Source organism: Ictalurus punctatus, chromosome 10 (genome assembly GCF_001660625.3).
Source record: "Ictalurus punctatus breed USDA103 chromosome 10, Coco_2.0, whole genome shotgun sequence".
Classification (NCBI taxonomy): Eukaryota; Metazoa; Chordata; class Actinopteri; order Siluriformes; family Ictaluridae; genus Ictalurus; species Ictalurus punctatus.
In genome coordinates, this window is record NC_030425.2 from 12,840,376 (window position 1) to 12,852,938 (window position 12,563).

At 41.2% G+C, this 12,563-nt stretch overlaps 1 protein-coding gene across 1 annotated transcript; it reads right to left on the bottom strand.

Annotated features, from left to right (window-relative positions):
* Positions 1-269: 269 nt before the first annotated feature.
* Positions 270-3,723, bottom strand: LOC100304649 (granzyme B). Its single transcript, XM_017478999.2, has 5 exons — positions 3,640-3,723; positions 3,159-3,309; positions 1,796-1,937; positions 856-1,110; positions 270-767 (listed from the first exon to the last, which is right to left on the bottom strand). Exons 1-5 carry the CDS (start codon positions 3,695-3,697, stop codon positions 612-614), a joined length of 762 nt encoding a protein of 253 aa, XP_017334488.1. The 5' UTR covers positions 3,698-3,723; the 3' UTR covers positions 270-611.
* Positions 3,724-12,563: the final 8,840 nt, after the last annotated feature.

The following is a 12,563-nucleotide window of genomic DNA, read 5'->3' on the forward strand; positions in this document are numbered from 1 at the left end:
ACATTTTATTTATAAACAAAACAAAACAATAAAAATAATACAAATAAAAAAAAGATATTAAGATGTTTACGGCTCCTGTTCAGTACCACAGCTGCCCACTAGTGAGGTGAAAAAGCACTGGTTTATCATATCTAGTTTTGATTTCTGTGCCTGAATGTAAAAACAAACAAACAAATATAGAAAAATGGAATATAAATAAATAATCAAATAAAGAAATAGACAAATAAATGCAGGAAAAAAAGGCAAATAAACTGAAGAAGGAAAACAGATTTTTAAAAAGAATATTTGCCTTTAATATTTTATTTAGTCATTTTTAATTCATTAATTAATTCTTAATTGTGACTTGCCACATACTGTAAACACAACAAAGTGACAAAATCATTTGTGAGGTTATTTTGCTGCGTCCCTGTTTTACAATGCCTTCATTTTAGTTACATTTTACTTTGCTCGAGAGCAAACACATATTTAGTCCCTATGAGGTCAGAGTTTAAATAGAAAGCTGCTCCACATACAAGACACAAACACAAACACACACACTGACTTAAGTTTTTTTTTCATGAAAAAAAGGGGGAAAAAACTTAAACACAAGATATGAAATAATAGCCAAGTGCTCACTTTGCATGTCCTAAAATACAATTAATCCAAGGCAGAAATGTTGAAATTTTGGTGTAGACGTAGGGATTTTTTGGGTATTTGCAGTCTGCATCTGTGAATGAAACAATTCCGACAGCTGTGTTCTGGCACACCAAAGGACCTCCAGAGTCTCCCTGTAAACAAGATGCATGTCGTAAATCTAGCCTGTGCGGTAAGTGTAATGTCTGTGTTTAAAACAATGTAAGGTGAAATGCTTTATACCTGACAAAACCCTCCGCGACCTTTAGTACACACCAAACTGGAGACAGAGAAAGGTGTTCCCCAGGATTTCTCACAGACCTTTGTGTCTATGACAGTGACATTGACTTCCATTAGACGATCACTTGTTCCACCATTTTCAGACTTTTTCCCCCAGCCTGCTATGCTGCAGACCTGCTTGGCCTTAACGTCCTGATTCATTTTTTTTGGTATGGAGATCCAGTTGATATTCTTGCTCTTTTTGATGGTTTTCTTCAACTGTGATCAAAAAATTATTAGTGTCTTAGTGTTACATTAGTGTTACATTTTATATCGAGGAATGTTCACAAGACCAGTTAGTTCCAATCATCGCTTACATTATAGAAGCTATAAATAGTCAATCCCTCACTAGCCTATTTTTTTTTCTCTCACTTGAAGTCAAAGAGACAAAGAAAATGCAGCTTGTCAAGTTGCTGAGAAACTATAAAGTGCAAACACCTTTGCTCTGAAGAATTTCCCATGGCAGAAACTTTACTGACACTATAGAGACTCCTTCCATAACTGTTAAAGAAATGTCTCCTTTCAGAAATATTCACCATATCAATGATTGTGGTTTTTTTTAGTTATAGAAAAATAATTGAATCCTTCTGAACAATCAGAATCGCGAATTCAACAGTCCTGTGGTACTGTTGTGCATGCTATAACAAATTAGAACATGCACTTGCAATCATTAAGATATTCTAACATTATAGCTATAAGATAATGGCTATTTTTGGATTTTTGCCAAACTGTACGCCGGTGAGAAAACACACCCTTTAACTACACCACAGATGCTGTGAAACTCTGTGTTTTTAAATTATATCAGCCCATAGCCAGCTACCACAAACGTTACTACGTTCCATAAATGATATTTCTTTGTTTCATTTTCATCATACTGAGAAACATATTGTGTCCGGTGGTTTACCTGGAGCAGCATGATATCATTGAGCAAATTCTCTGAGTCAAACTTCGGGTGGATGTGGTACAGCTTCACCTCCATATGGCTTATAGCTGATTTGCTCTTTTTCAGTTCATGAGAACCCACTACAACCGTCAGCTTCACCCCTCTGTTAGAAAGAACAATAGAGCAAAATATTATTTTCCAATGAGGAGATTTATAATTTGCTGCTTGTATGTCCACTTGAGTGCAAAAGTTTGCATCCCTTGATGGATTGTATTCATTTACAGCCATCTGGAATAAGAGAGTTTTATCATAGAGGAGACATTTTATTACAGACAAGAGATTTACATGGTCACCCTGTGTCTGTGTGGGTTCTTCAGAGTTCTCCTGTTTCCTCCTACCTCAAAAAAAAAAATGTGCTAGATGGTAGGTGCATTGGCTATGTTAAATTTCCCCCAAGTGTGTGTGTGTGTGTGTGTGTGTGTGTGTGTGTGTGTGTGTGTGTGTCTGTTTGTGTGATGCCCTGCTATGATTTGTCATTCCATCCAGAGTGAATTCCTACCTCATGCTTAATGTTCCTAAGAATAGGCCTTGGAGTCAAAGCAACTCTGGCCAAGTGGTTACTGAAGGTGAATGAAGGAATGAATGAATGCATATATGAATGAATTAATTAAGCCATTTGAATAAGTTTTTCCAGTTTACTACTTTTTGCCTCCCCAGCATCACTCCTATGACTTCAATACATGTATGTGTAATAGTCTGTGCATTTACCTGCATAAAATCTATGTAATTAATCTATGCAAAATTCCCAACTCATAGACCAAAAAACCCTGCAAATCAAAGGTAGTCCAGTTTTGAAAGAAAAATAAATAAATCATGTTAAAACCTATATTATAAGCTACAAAGTATATAAGCTATAGAGTGTATAAACTATAGAATGTATATTATAAGCTACAGAGTGTGTATAACCTATAGTATCTATATTACAAAGTTCAGAGTGTATATTATAAGCTATGGAGTGTATAAGCTATAATGTACATTATAATCTAGAGTGTATATAAGTTATTAAAGTTTGCATGAAGTGGGCTTAAATAATTCTGAACTATTTTCATGACTAAATAACAGTACATACTGAAAATAAATTGAAATCCAGTTAGTTACTTATTATTTATTGCAGTTATTTTATAATATTTGTAAAAGCAATTGAAGTAGCAAATAATATTTCTGCCTGATGTAACGTGTAATTGTGAAAGTGGTTACACAAGCGTGAAGACCCTTTTCACAGAATTCCTGAGCCACTTCATTTCAAATGAAAAGGTGACAAGACCCTCTCAGACACTTCACTGACTCAGTGTGTAACAATTACTCAGCAAATTACTAAGCTTACGCTTCCCAGCAGTGTGCAGCTGTCATGACAAAGTTCTCTGACATGAGGAAGCCCCCACACAAATGTTTTCCGTCTTTTTGGACAGAAACCATGTAGGGTCTGGAATTTGCTGTAACCACCGAGCCATTCACTATGCCCATGTCAACATAAGCTGTTCCAGAGAGAGAGAGAGAGAGAGAGAGAGAGAGAGAGAGAGAGAGAGAGAGAGAGAGAGAGAGAGAGATACAATATTACTTAAGTGAAACAGTTTGCATGAGCGCTTCCACTACAATACTACTGCTAATGAAAACATCAAACTCTAAGATGTAATGACATGCATAGAATATGAAAGTATATTAAGCAGATATTAAAAAGGCAGAAATGTTCTGTCAAAGCAGTTTGCAAAAAAATCCTGGGTAGATTTTAATCCTAAAACTTGCATGCTATACTCTATTCGCCATCAACAAATTCAATATATAGTTGAAAAAAGAAACAAACTTACCACAGTGTCCTATGTGAGATAGGAGAGAGGTGAAGAGAAACAGTGAGAGGAGAGCCATTGTGCATCAGACACACTGAGCTCTTCTCTCAGGGGTTTAAATTCTATGTTGAACAAATCAGCTAACCACAAACACCACTTCACACATTCTGTAGAATATTGCTTTCTGCAGAGAACTGACATCGTAGAGCTCTTCCCCGAAAGGGCAACGTTTCCACTCATACTACTCAAATGGAAATTACAGTACATGGCCAAATGGATGTGGACACCTGAGCACGGAACATCCCATTCCAGAACCATTGGGATTAATATGGAGTTTGTCCCTGCTTTGCTGCTATAACAGCCTCCACTCTAGGCTGTTATCTAGGCTCTCTCCTAGATTTTGGAGTGTGGCTATGGGGATTTGTGTCCAATCAGCCACAATAGCACAGGATATTGGGCACAAATTTGGTGTTCCCGTTCATCCCAAAAGGTGTTCAGTAAGGTTGAGGTCATGGATCTGTACAGGCCACTCAAATTCTTCTACTCCAACCTTGGAAAACCCTGTCTTCATGGAGCACGTTTTGTGCATTGTCATGCTGGAACAGGTTTGTGCCCCTTAGCTCCAACAAAGGGAAATTATAATGCTACAGCATACAAAGATATACTATACAGTTGTCTGTTTCTAACTTTGTGGCATTAGTTTGGGGAAGAACCACATGGGTGTGATGGTCAGGTGTCCATCTACAGTATGTTGGCCATAGTTCTCATACTAAAAGAGCAAAGAATCAGTGCCAGTGACTATTAAGAAAGATGAAGAATTATTAGTTGTGTTCAGACTGATTTGCTTAATCAATTGTTGTTTGATTATTATTCCCAGCATTTGAGCATTGGTTTTGTTTGGTGCACTAAAACAGAAATGTAGTTTGCAGGTTATTAAACTAAAGTGAATGTACAATTTCATCATGATGTTTGGATGCTGTTATTGTTGCAAATCAGGTTCACTGCTGACCTTTTATCTTTAGTTTTATCATGCTGACTCATTTCTTTCATAACAGGGTTGAAACAGGAAATATGTAGTCTGTTATCTGCCACAATGCTTATTTATTATGTAATGCTTTTCTCACCAGAAGAAAGTAAAATGAGGCAACAGACAATAATGTATATAACGGGTACAAACAGAATTGTATTATAAAGCAGGCTCTCAGAGGAAAAAAGGCTCATAATGAAAATCACAGCAATAAGTAGGCAGTGCTGAGCACATGGAACATTTTTGATGGTTAAAAGAAGACTGAGTGTCCTTTCCATCGATGACTCAATACTTTGAGTTTATGTATTCCTGGGTACTTTTTAAAAGCCTCCGACTGTCTTGTCCTCCTACAAAAAGAATTAGCATAAACTAACTTCAGTTAAGTTTTAAATATCAGCCAGGGTATTTAATTATGAAACAAGTTTGTAAGCTAAAATGAACAGAAATAAATCAGGAACCAGAGGTGACTATAGAACATCTAATTTGCTTTTCATACATGAGGTTTGTTTTGCAAAGTACTCGATACTCTTAGATGAAAGTATATTATACTTATTGTGGTTGTGTGCAAGAGAGATTTTACAGTTGCAGTCTTATCTGGTCTAGTGTTATTAGTAATAAAACAATTGAACTATAAGCCCCAAGTTGTTTTCTGGGTCTCTAACTGAATGGGGAAGTGAAAATGGTATTATTTTAATGTTGCACTCTCAAAAAACATGATATTACAGCACTATAGAGGTCTAGTTCAAAGTATATGCAATTACAAAATTTTGTTATTAAGGAGTTTCTTAATTTCAGAAGTGGGTTTGGAAGGATAAAGGTGCCCAATGACACTGAAAGATCTACATGGAGGAAATCTATTGGGTTACTTTCCAGTTATGTGTCCCAGGGCCAGGAGGAAGTCATCAAAGTTCATCCATTTTTTAATGAGATCAACTGGGTACTATTGGAACTGGGGAAGATTATGCCACCTTTTAAAGCAAAATTACAACCTAAAGGGATGCAAATAAGTGTGAAAAACACCTCATTTGTTAGGAGCTCAAGGATACTCTCACTGATGATATTGCTATTGACCCATTCTGGCAAGAGGTCTTTAATGATTTCTCCTACTGTAACCCAAATATTGATTACAATCATGGTGTAATCAATCTTGCCTCTCTGGGAACCATCACCTTACCATGGTGGAGAGGTTTGTGTGTCCCTATGAACCTGAGGGCTGTTTTGTCTGGAGCCTTGTGCTCCTGGTAGGGTCTCCCAAGGCAAAGTGGTATCAGGGGAGGGGCCAGACTAAGAATCGTTCAAAGAAACCCTCATGAAGAAAGCAAAGAGAGGAGGAGTTACCCTGTCCGGAGGAAGCCCGGGACCCCCGTCTGGAGCCAAGCCCAGAGGGAGGGCCTGACTGCGAGTGCCTGGTGGCTGGGTTTGCCACAGAGCCCAGCCAGCCAAAGCCCGAAAAAGCAACATGGCACCCCCCTCTCCATCCTATGGGCCCACCACTCGTGGGGGTCGGGTGTGCTGCTACACGGGTGGCAGTGAAGGTCAGGGGCCTCGACGGAGCAGACTCGGGTGGCAGAGGCTGACTCTGGGGACGTTGAACGTCACCTCTCTGTGGGGGAAGGAACTGGAACTTGTGTGGAAGGTGGAGCGGTACCAGTTGGATCTGGTGGGGCTTACCTCTACACACAGTTTCGGTTCTGGAACCGTACTCCTGGATATTTGGGATGGACTCTGTTCTACTCTGGAGTTCACCAGTGTGTGAGGCGCCGGGCGGGTGTGGGGATACTCACAAGAGCCGTTACGTTGGAGTTTACCCCAGTGGACGAGAGGGTCGCCTCCTTACGCCTACTTGTAGGGGGGGGACTCTGACTGTTGTCTGTGCATATGCACCAAACACCAGTTCAGAGTACTCGGCCTTCTTGGAGACCCTGAACGGAGTCCTGTATGGGGCACCAGTAGGGGACTCCATAGTTCTGCTGGGAGACGTCATCGCGCACGTGGGCAATGATGGAGATACCTGAAGAGGTGTGATTGGGAGGAATGGCCTCCGTGATTTAAACCCGAGCAAGCGTTTGTTGTTGGACTTCTGTGTTAGTCATGGACAGTCTATAACGAATACCATTTTCGAATATAAGGAGGCTCATAAGTGTACATGGTACCAGAGCACCCTAGGCCGAAGGTCTATGATCGATTTTGTAATCATATCATCTGATCTTAGGCCACATGTTCTGGACACTCGGGTGAAGAGAGGGGCAGAGCTGTCAACAGACCATCATCTGGTGGTGAGTTGGGTCAAGGGGTGGGGGAAGAAATGGAAAGCCCAATGGGTAGTGCGGGTGAACTGGGAACGTCTGGAGGAGGCCTCTGTCTGTGAGATCTTCAACTCACACATCCGGCGGAGTTTTTCGGGCATCCCTGTGGAGGTTGGGGGCATTGAGCCTGAGTGGGCAATGTTCAAAGCCTCCATTGCTGAAGCTGCGGTGGAGAGCTGTGGTCTCAAGGTCCTAGGTGCCTCAAGGGGCAGTAACCCTCGAACATCGTGGTGGACACTGGTGGTCAGGGAAGCCGTCCGACCGAAGAAGGAGGTCTTCCGAGATGTGTTATCCCAGAGGACTCCGGAGGCAGTTGCAAGGTACCAATAGGTCCGAAGGGCTGCAGCCTCTGCTGTGAAAGAGGCAAAGCAGGGGGTGTGGGAGAAGGTCGGAGAGGACATGGAGAAGGACTTTCAGTCAGCACCAAGGTGTTTCTGGAAAACCATCTGCCACCTCAGGAAGGGGAAATGGGGAACCATCCAAGCTGTATACAGTAAGGATGGGATGCTGTTGACCTCAACTGAGGAGGTAATTACACAGTGGAAGGAACACTTTGAGGAACTCCTGAATCTGACTAACATTCCCTCTATGGTCGAGGCAGAGGTGGAGGCTGATGGGGGATCATCGTCAATTTCCCTGGTGGGGGTCACTGAGGTAGTCAAACAACTACACAGTGGCAAAGTCCCGGGGATTGATGAGATCCGTCCAGAAATGCTGAAAGCTCTGGGTGTGGAGGGGATGTCTTGGGTGACATGCCTCTTTAACATTGCATGGAAGTCAGGGACAGTGCCTGAGGAGTGGCAGACCGGGGTGGTGGTTCCCCTATTCAAAAAGGGGGACCAGAGAGTGTATGCCAATTATAGGGGTATCACACTTCTCAGCCTCCCTGGTAAAGTCTACTCCAAGGTGCTGGAACGGAGGGTTCTGCCAATAGTCGAACCTCGGATTGAAGAGGAACGATGCGGATTCCGTCCTGGTCATGGAACAATGGACCAGCTCTTTACTCTCTCCAGGATCTTGAAGGGGGCCTGGGAGTATGCCCGTCCGGTCTACATGTGTTTTGTGGATCTGGATAAGGCGTATGACCGGGGCCCCAGTGGTTTACTGTGGGAGGTGCTGAGGGAGTATGGGGTGAGGGATTCCCTTATTAGGGCTATCCAATCACTGTACTCCCAAAGCAAGAGCTGAGTCCGGATGCTTGGCAAAAAGTCAGACTCAATCCAGGTGGGGGTTGGTCTCCGCCAGGGCTGCGCTTTGTCACCAATCCTGTTTGTGATATTCATGGACAGGATATCGAGGCGTAGTCATGGTGGGGAGGGGTTGCGGATTGGTGGCCTGATGATCTCATCGCTGCTTTTTGCAGATGATGTGGTCTTGATGGCATCATTGGTCTGTGACCTTCAGAACTCACTGGATTGGTTCACAGCTGAGTGTGAAGCAGCTGGGATGAGGATTAGCACCTTTAAATCTCAGGCCATGATTCTTGGCAGGAAACCGATGGAGTGCCTACTCCTTGTAGGGAATGAGTACTGAACTCAACCGAAGGAGTTCAAGTACCTCGGGATCTTGTTCACAAGTGAGGGGACATTGGAGTGGGAGATTGGCCGGAGAATCGGAGCAGTGGGAGCGGAATTGCAATCGCTTTACCACACTGTTGTGACGAAAAGAGAGCTGAGCCGGAAGGCAAAGCCCTCGATCTACTGGGCAATTTTCGTTCCTACCCTCACCTATGGTCATGAAGGCTGGGTAGTGACCAAAAGAACTAGATCGCGGGTACAAGCGGCCGAAATGGGTTTTCTCAGGAGGGTGGCTGGTTTCTCCCTTAGAGATAGGGTGACAAGCTCGGCTATCTGAAAGGAACTCAGAGTAGAGCCGCTGCTCCTTTGCGTTGAAAGGAGCCAGTTGAGGTGGGTTGGGTACCTGGTAAGGATGCCCTCTGGGTGCCTTCCCAGAGAGGTGTTCCGGGCACGTCCAGCTGGGAGGAGGCCTCGGGGAAGACCCAGGACTAGGTGGATGGATTATATCTCCACACTGGCCTGGGAACGCCTCAGGATCCCCCAGTCAGAGCTGGTTAATGTGGCTCGGGAAAGGGAAGGTGGGGGTCCCTTGCTGGAGCTGCTGCCCCCGCGACCCGATAATGGATAAGCAGTTGAGGATGGATGGATGGATCATGGTGTAAGCTTAACTTCTACTGTGGCAAAGGTAAGTTTTCTATGTATCTTATTTGAGCATGAGGCTTTCCCCTGATTAGTGTGTTCAGGGCCAGCCGAACACAATAGAATTATTTCCATCCACTGCACTTTTAAATTCAGCTGACGTTCAGATAAATGTAAACATGAATATCCAGTATATAGGCCATTTTAATGAGATAAACAATGAACAACGTGTGAAAGCCACTTTGTCGTTTCGTTTTTAAACCTTAGTTAAACAGGTTAACAATACTCGAATAAATTGTTAACTTGTTTAAGATTTTTGTGTTTATGATGACGTCGGAGGTCACCAGACAGTGAAAACATGGCGGATGTAGTATGTCCGGGACTGTAGTCATAATACACACACATACTAATTAGTACGTACTGTTTCAATAGCAATGCGGTACGTACTGTCATAGTATGCGAGTTCGGACTGAGCCAGTAGTCTGCGCATGTGCAAACAACACCCAATATCACCTGCAGTCTGAAATGTAATACACGCATTGTGCCAGGAGATGGAGCCACAGAGATGGTGAAGAATGCCTCCGTTCTTAAAGCACCGTGAGTGAAATTCTGTATTAATACGAAATCAGTTTCAAACAGCAAATCACGTTGTGAGACTAGAGACAAATACTTTTTGTTGTTGTTGAATCTTTAATGGGTAAGGCTAGATTAAAGGCCCTCATTTGGCATCAGAACTGAATTATGTGACTAAATTCAAAAAAGTAATGGTACCCCTATAAACAACTGTATTAATTATGCAAAAAGTGGAAACCTATTACCTGAATATCTCTTACTCTGCTATAATATGGAAATCCTGAAATATTTATTATTTTTGTATTTTATGGTGATAAATGCTCTATGGTGTTTGATGTCATGTTTACTATTGATATAGTATTTAGCTTTATAGGCCAACTTAAATCTGGTTGATATCAAATCTATTTCCTTCCTCATAACTCATCTTCAGTGTGGGCAACCAAACCTGATGTTTAAGCATCCCTGTGGTGTAATAAAATAAAAAATCTTATATTTAATGGGGCATGTGTGTGTGTGTGTGTGTGTGTGTGTGTGTGTGTGTGTGTGTGTGTGTGTGTGTGTGTGTGTGTGTGTGTGTGTGCGCGTGTGTGTGTGAGAGAGAGAGAGAGAGAGAGAGAGAGAGAGAGAGAGAGAGAATCTGTGCTCGTGCATGAAATGAAAGGACAAGAGAGAAAAGACAGGAGGTACTTCTATGCTGCTGAACTGCCCCGGTATCTTCAGGTCTTTGTCCCCCATGCTCTCTCTCTCTCTCTCTCTCTCTCTCTCTCTCTCTCTGATCTCCAAACGCTTTCCACACAAATAGAAGGCCCTCTAATACTATAATTGGATGGCTGTATAGATTAGGAGAGTCTTTCTCTCTTATGTTAAGCTTTGATACTGCCAGAATCCCATTAAGTGTCTGATGAGTGCCGTCCACTCATGTTTTGTTTCTTGTTACTGCAACACATTAAAATTATTATTTATAGAGTCAGTGCTTATATTGTTGGAAATAATGTTTAGCTCATGAGATCTTAAACTTTTTGTGGTCACAGACTCATTCCAGTGTGAATACATTTACACAGACCCTGTTATGATTACAGCACGGATTTATTCTATGTGCATAATCCAATTATTCAAATAGTTATTCAGTGTACCATCATATTTATTTATTGACCCATTGCATTCTTTAACTTTTTACTCAAACAATGTGGATAAAACAGTTTTTATAGATTTATTGTCATTATATTCATGTATTATATCCATTCAGCATCTCTTCTATAATAACTATAACAATTTTGATAGTAGCTCATAGTGATGACCACAGCAACATATCCAAATATATATCAAACAAACAAATGAATAAAAGTTTACATACCACAAACTATGACTAAGGATGCACAGACCTGATACTGATGATATTGTACTTGAACATAGGACACAAATTCACTGTACTTACAGTTAGACATCTCCAGAGATTCAGCTCAGTGCTGTAAAGATGTCAGTATCAGATTAACTAAGATTAATTAAGATTGGGTATTTGGGGGGATTTAGCTCTTTTAACCAGGGGCTACTGGAATAAATGAGCCAACAGGGCTAAGACTCCACTGTCTCCCATGGATAAAAAAAAAAAAAAAAAAAGCTAGCAATATAAATTAAAATTTTGGCATCCACCTCAGAACATTTGCTGTTAATCAAAGATTCAAGGATTATTTGGGATTTCTGAAGAACCAAGTGCAACAGCACCACCAACAGTTATAAGAAAAATACATTGAATGGTATGAAAAAGTGAGACTGGGGCTGATTTCTTTCTAAGACAGACTGGAGATTCATGCAGCCTATCAGTGGCAGTTATGTCAGGTGATTTCACAGAGTGAAACAATCCCTGGATTTGATCTCCATTTGAACTGATATTTTCATGACAAGCATAACCTCATCATCAGCGAGGATTGAGAAAGTGCACATGTCGCAGGTGTAATGACCATGAACAAGGTTGATTATGTACTTCTTTGGAGGAGAAACTAAAACAAACTAAGCACACATTGTCCAATCAAAGTATGAATTACGCAAAAAAGGCTGATGACACAACAGTTAAATTTAGTGGGTATTTCTGTTGTTGTTGTTGTTAGAAAGAAAGGGTTACAACTATTCTGTTTACCATATTTGGTATTTGAAGGAAACATTGAATGAAACCAATAGCACAGACTGGAGATTATGCACTTGTTACACTTAAAAACAATTAGACAACATGACTGTAGCTGCCAAAAGGTCACATATTGATATGATGCCTTGATCAACCCTAATAGATTAATGACAAGCTATTGATTTATGGATTTTAGTGCTCCCATCTAATATTACAGCCCGCCATCACTGGTGATCACTGTCACTGTTTATATAATTTAAGCATATTAATAGTGTAAGCATACTGAAGTGTTGAATTTGTGTGTATGGGGTATCAGTTTTTGTGCAATGTTGCCTATTGGGTGTAACTTGGGTTTAAATTTAGAATTTAGATGGCATGTTTTTTAATGACAGTTTGGAAACTACAATCTGAATGTATGCAATATACATAGATACGTAGGAAATTGTCCAACATAAATCATTTACTGAATGAGTTGTGCATTGGAAAAGAAACAAAAACACTGGTGCAATCTTTGAGCTACAAGTGTATGCTGCAGCTCTAGGTAAATATCACAGCCAATACAATGATAAAAGATAGATAACACACACACACACACACACACACACACACACACACACACACACACACACACACACACACACACAAACTGTTTTTGAGGTGCATTGTAGACAAGGGTTTGGCATAGCTCTAGCTTTGCCTGAACCCATACTGACTTATACCTTTTCCAGTCCCCCAAAAGCCAAAGACAACCTTGTGATGTTGAC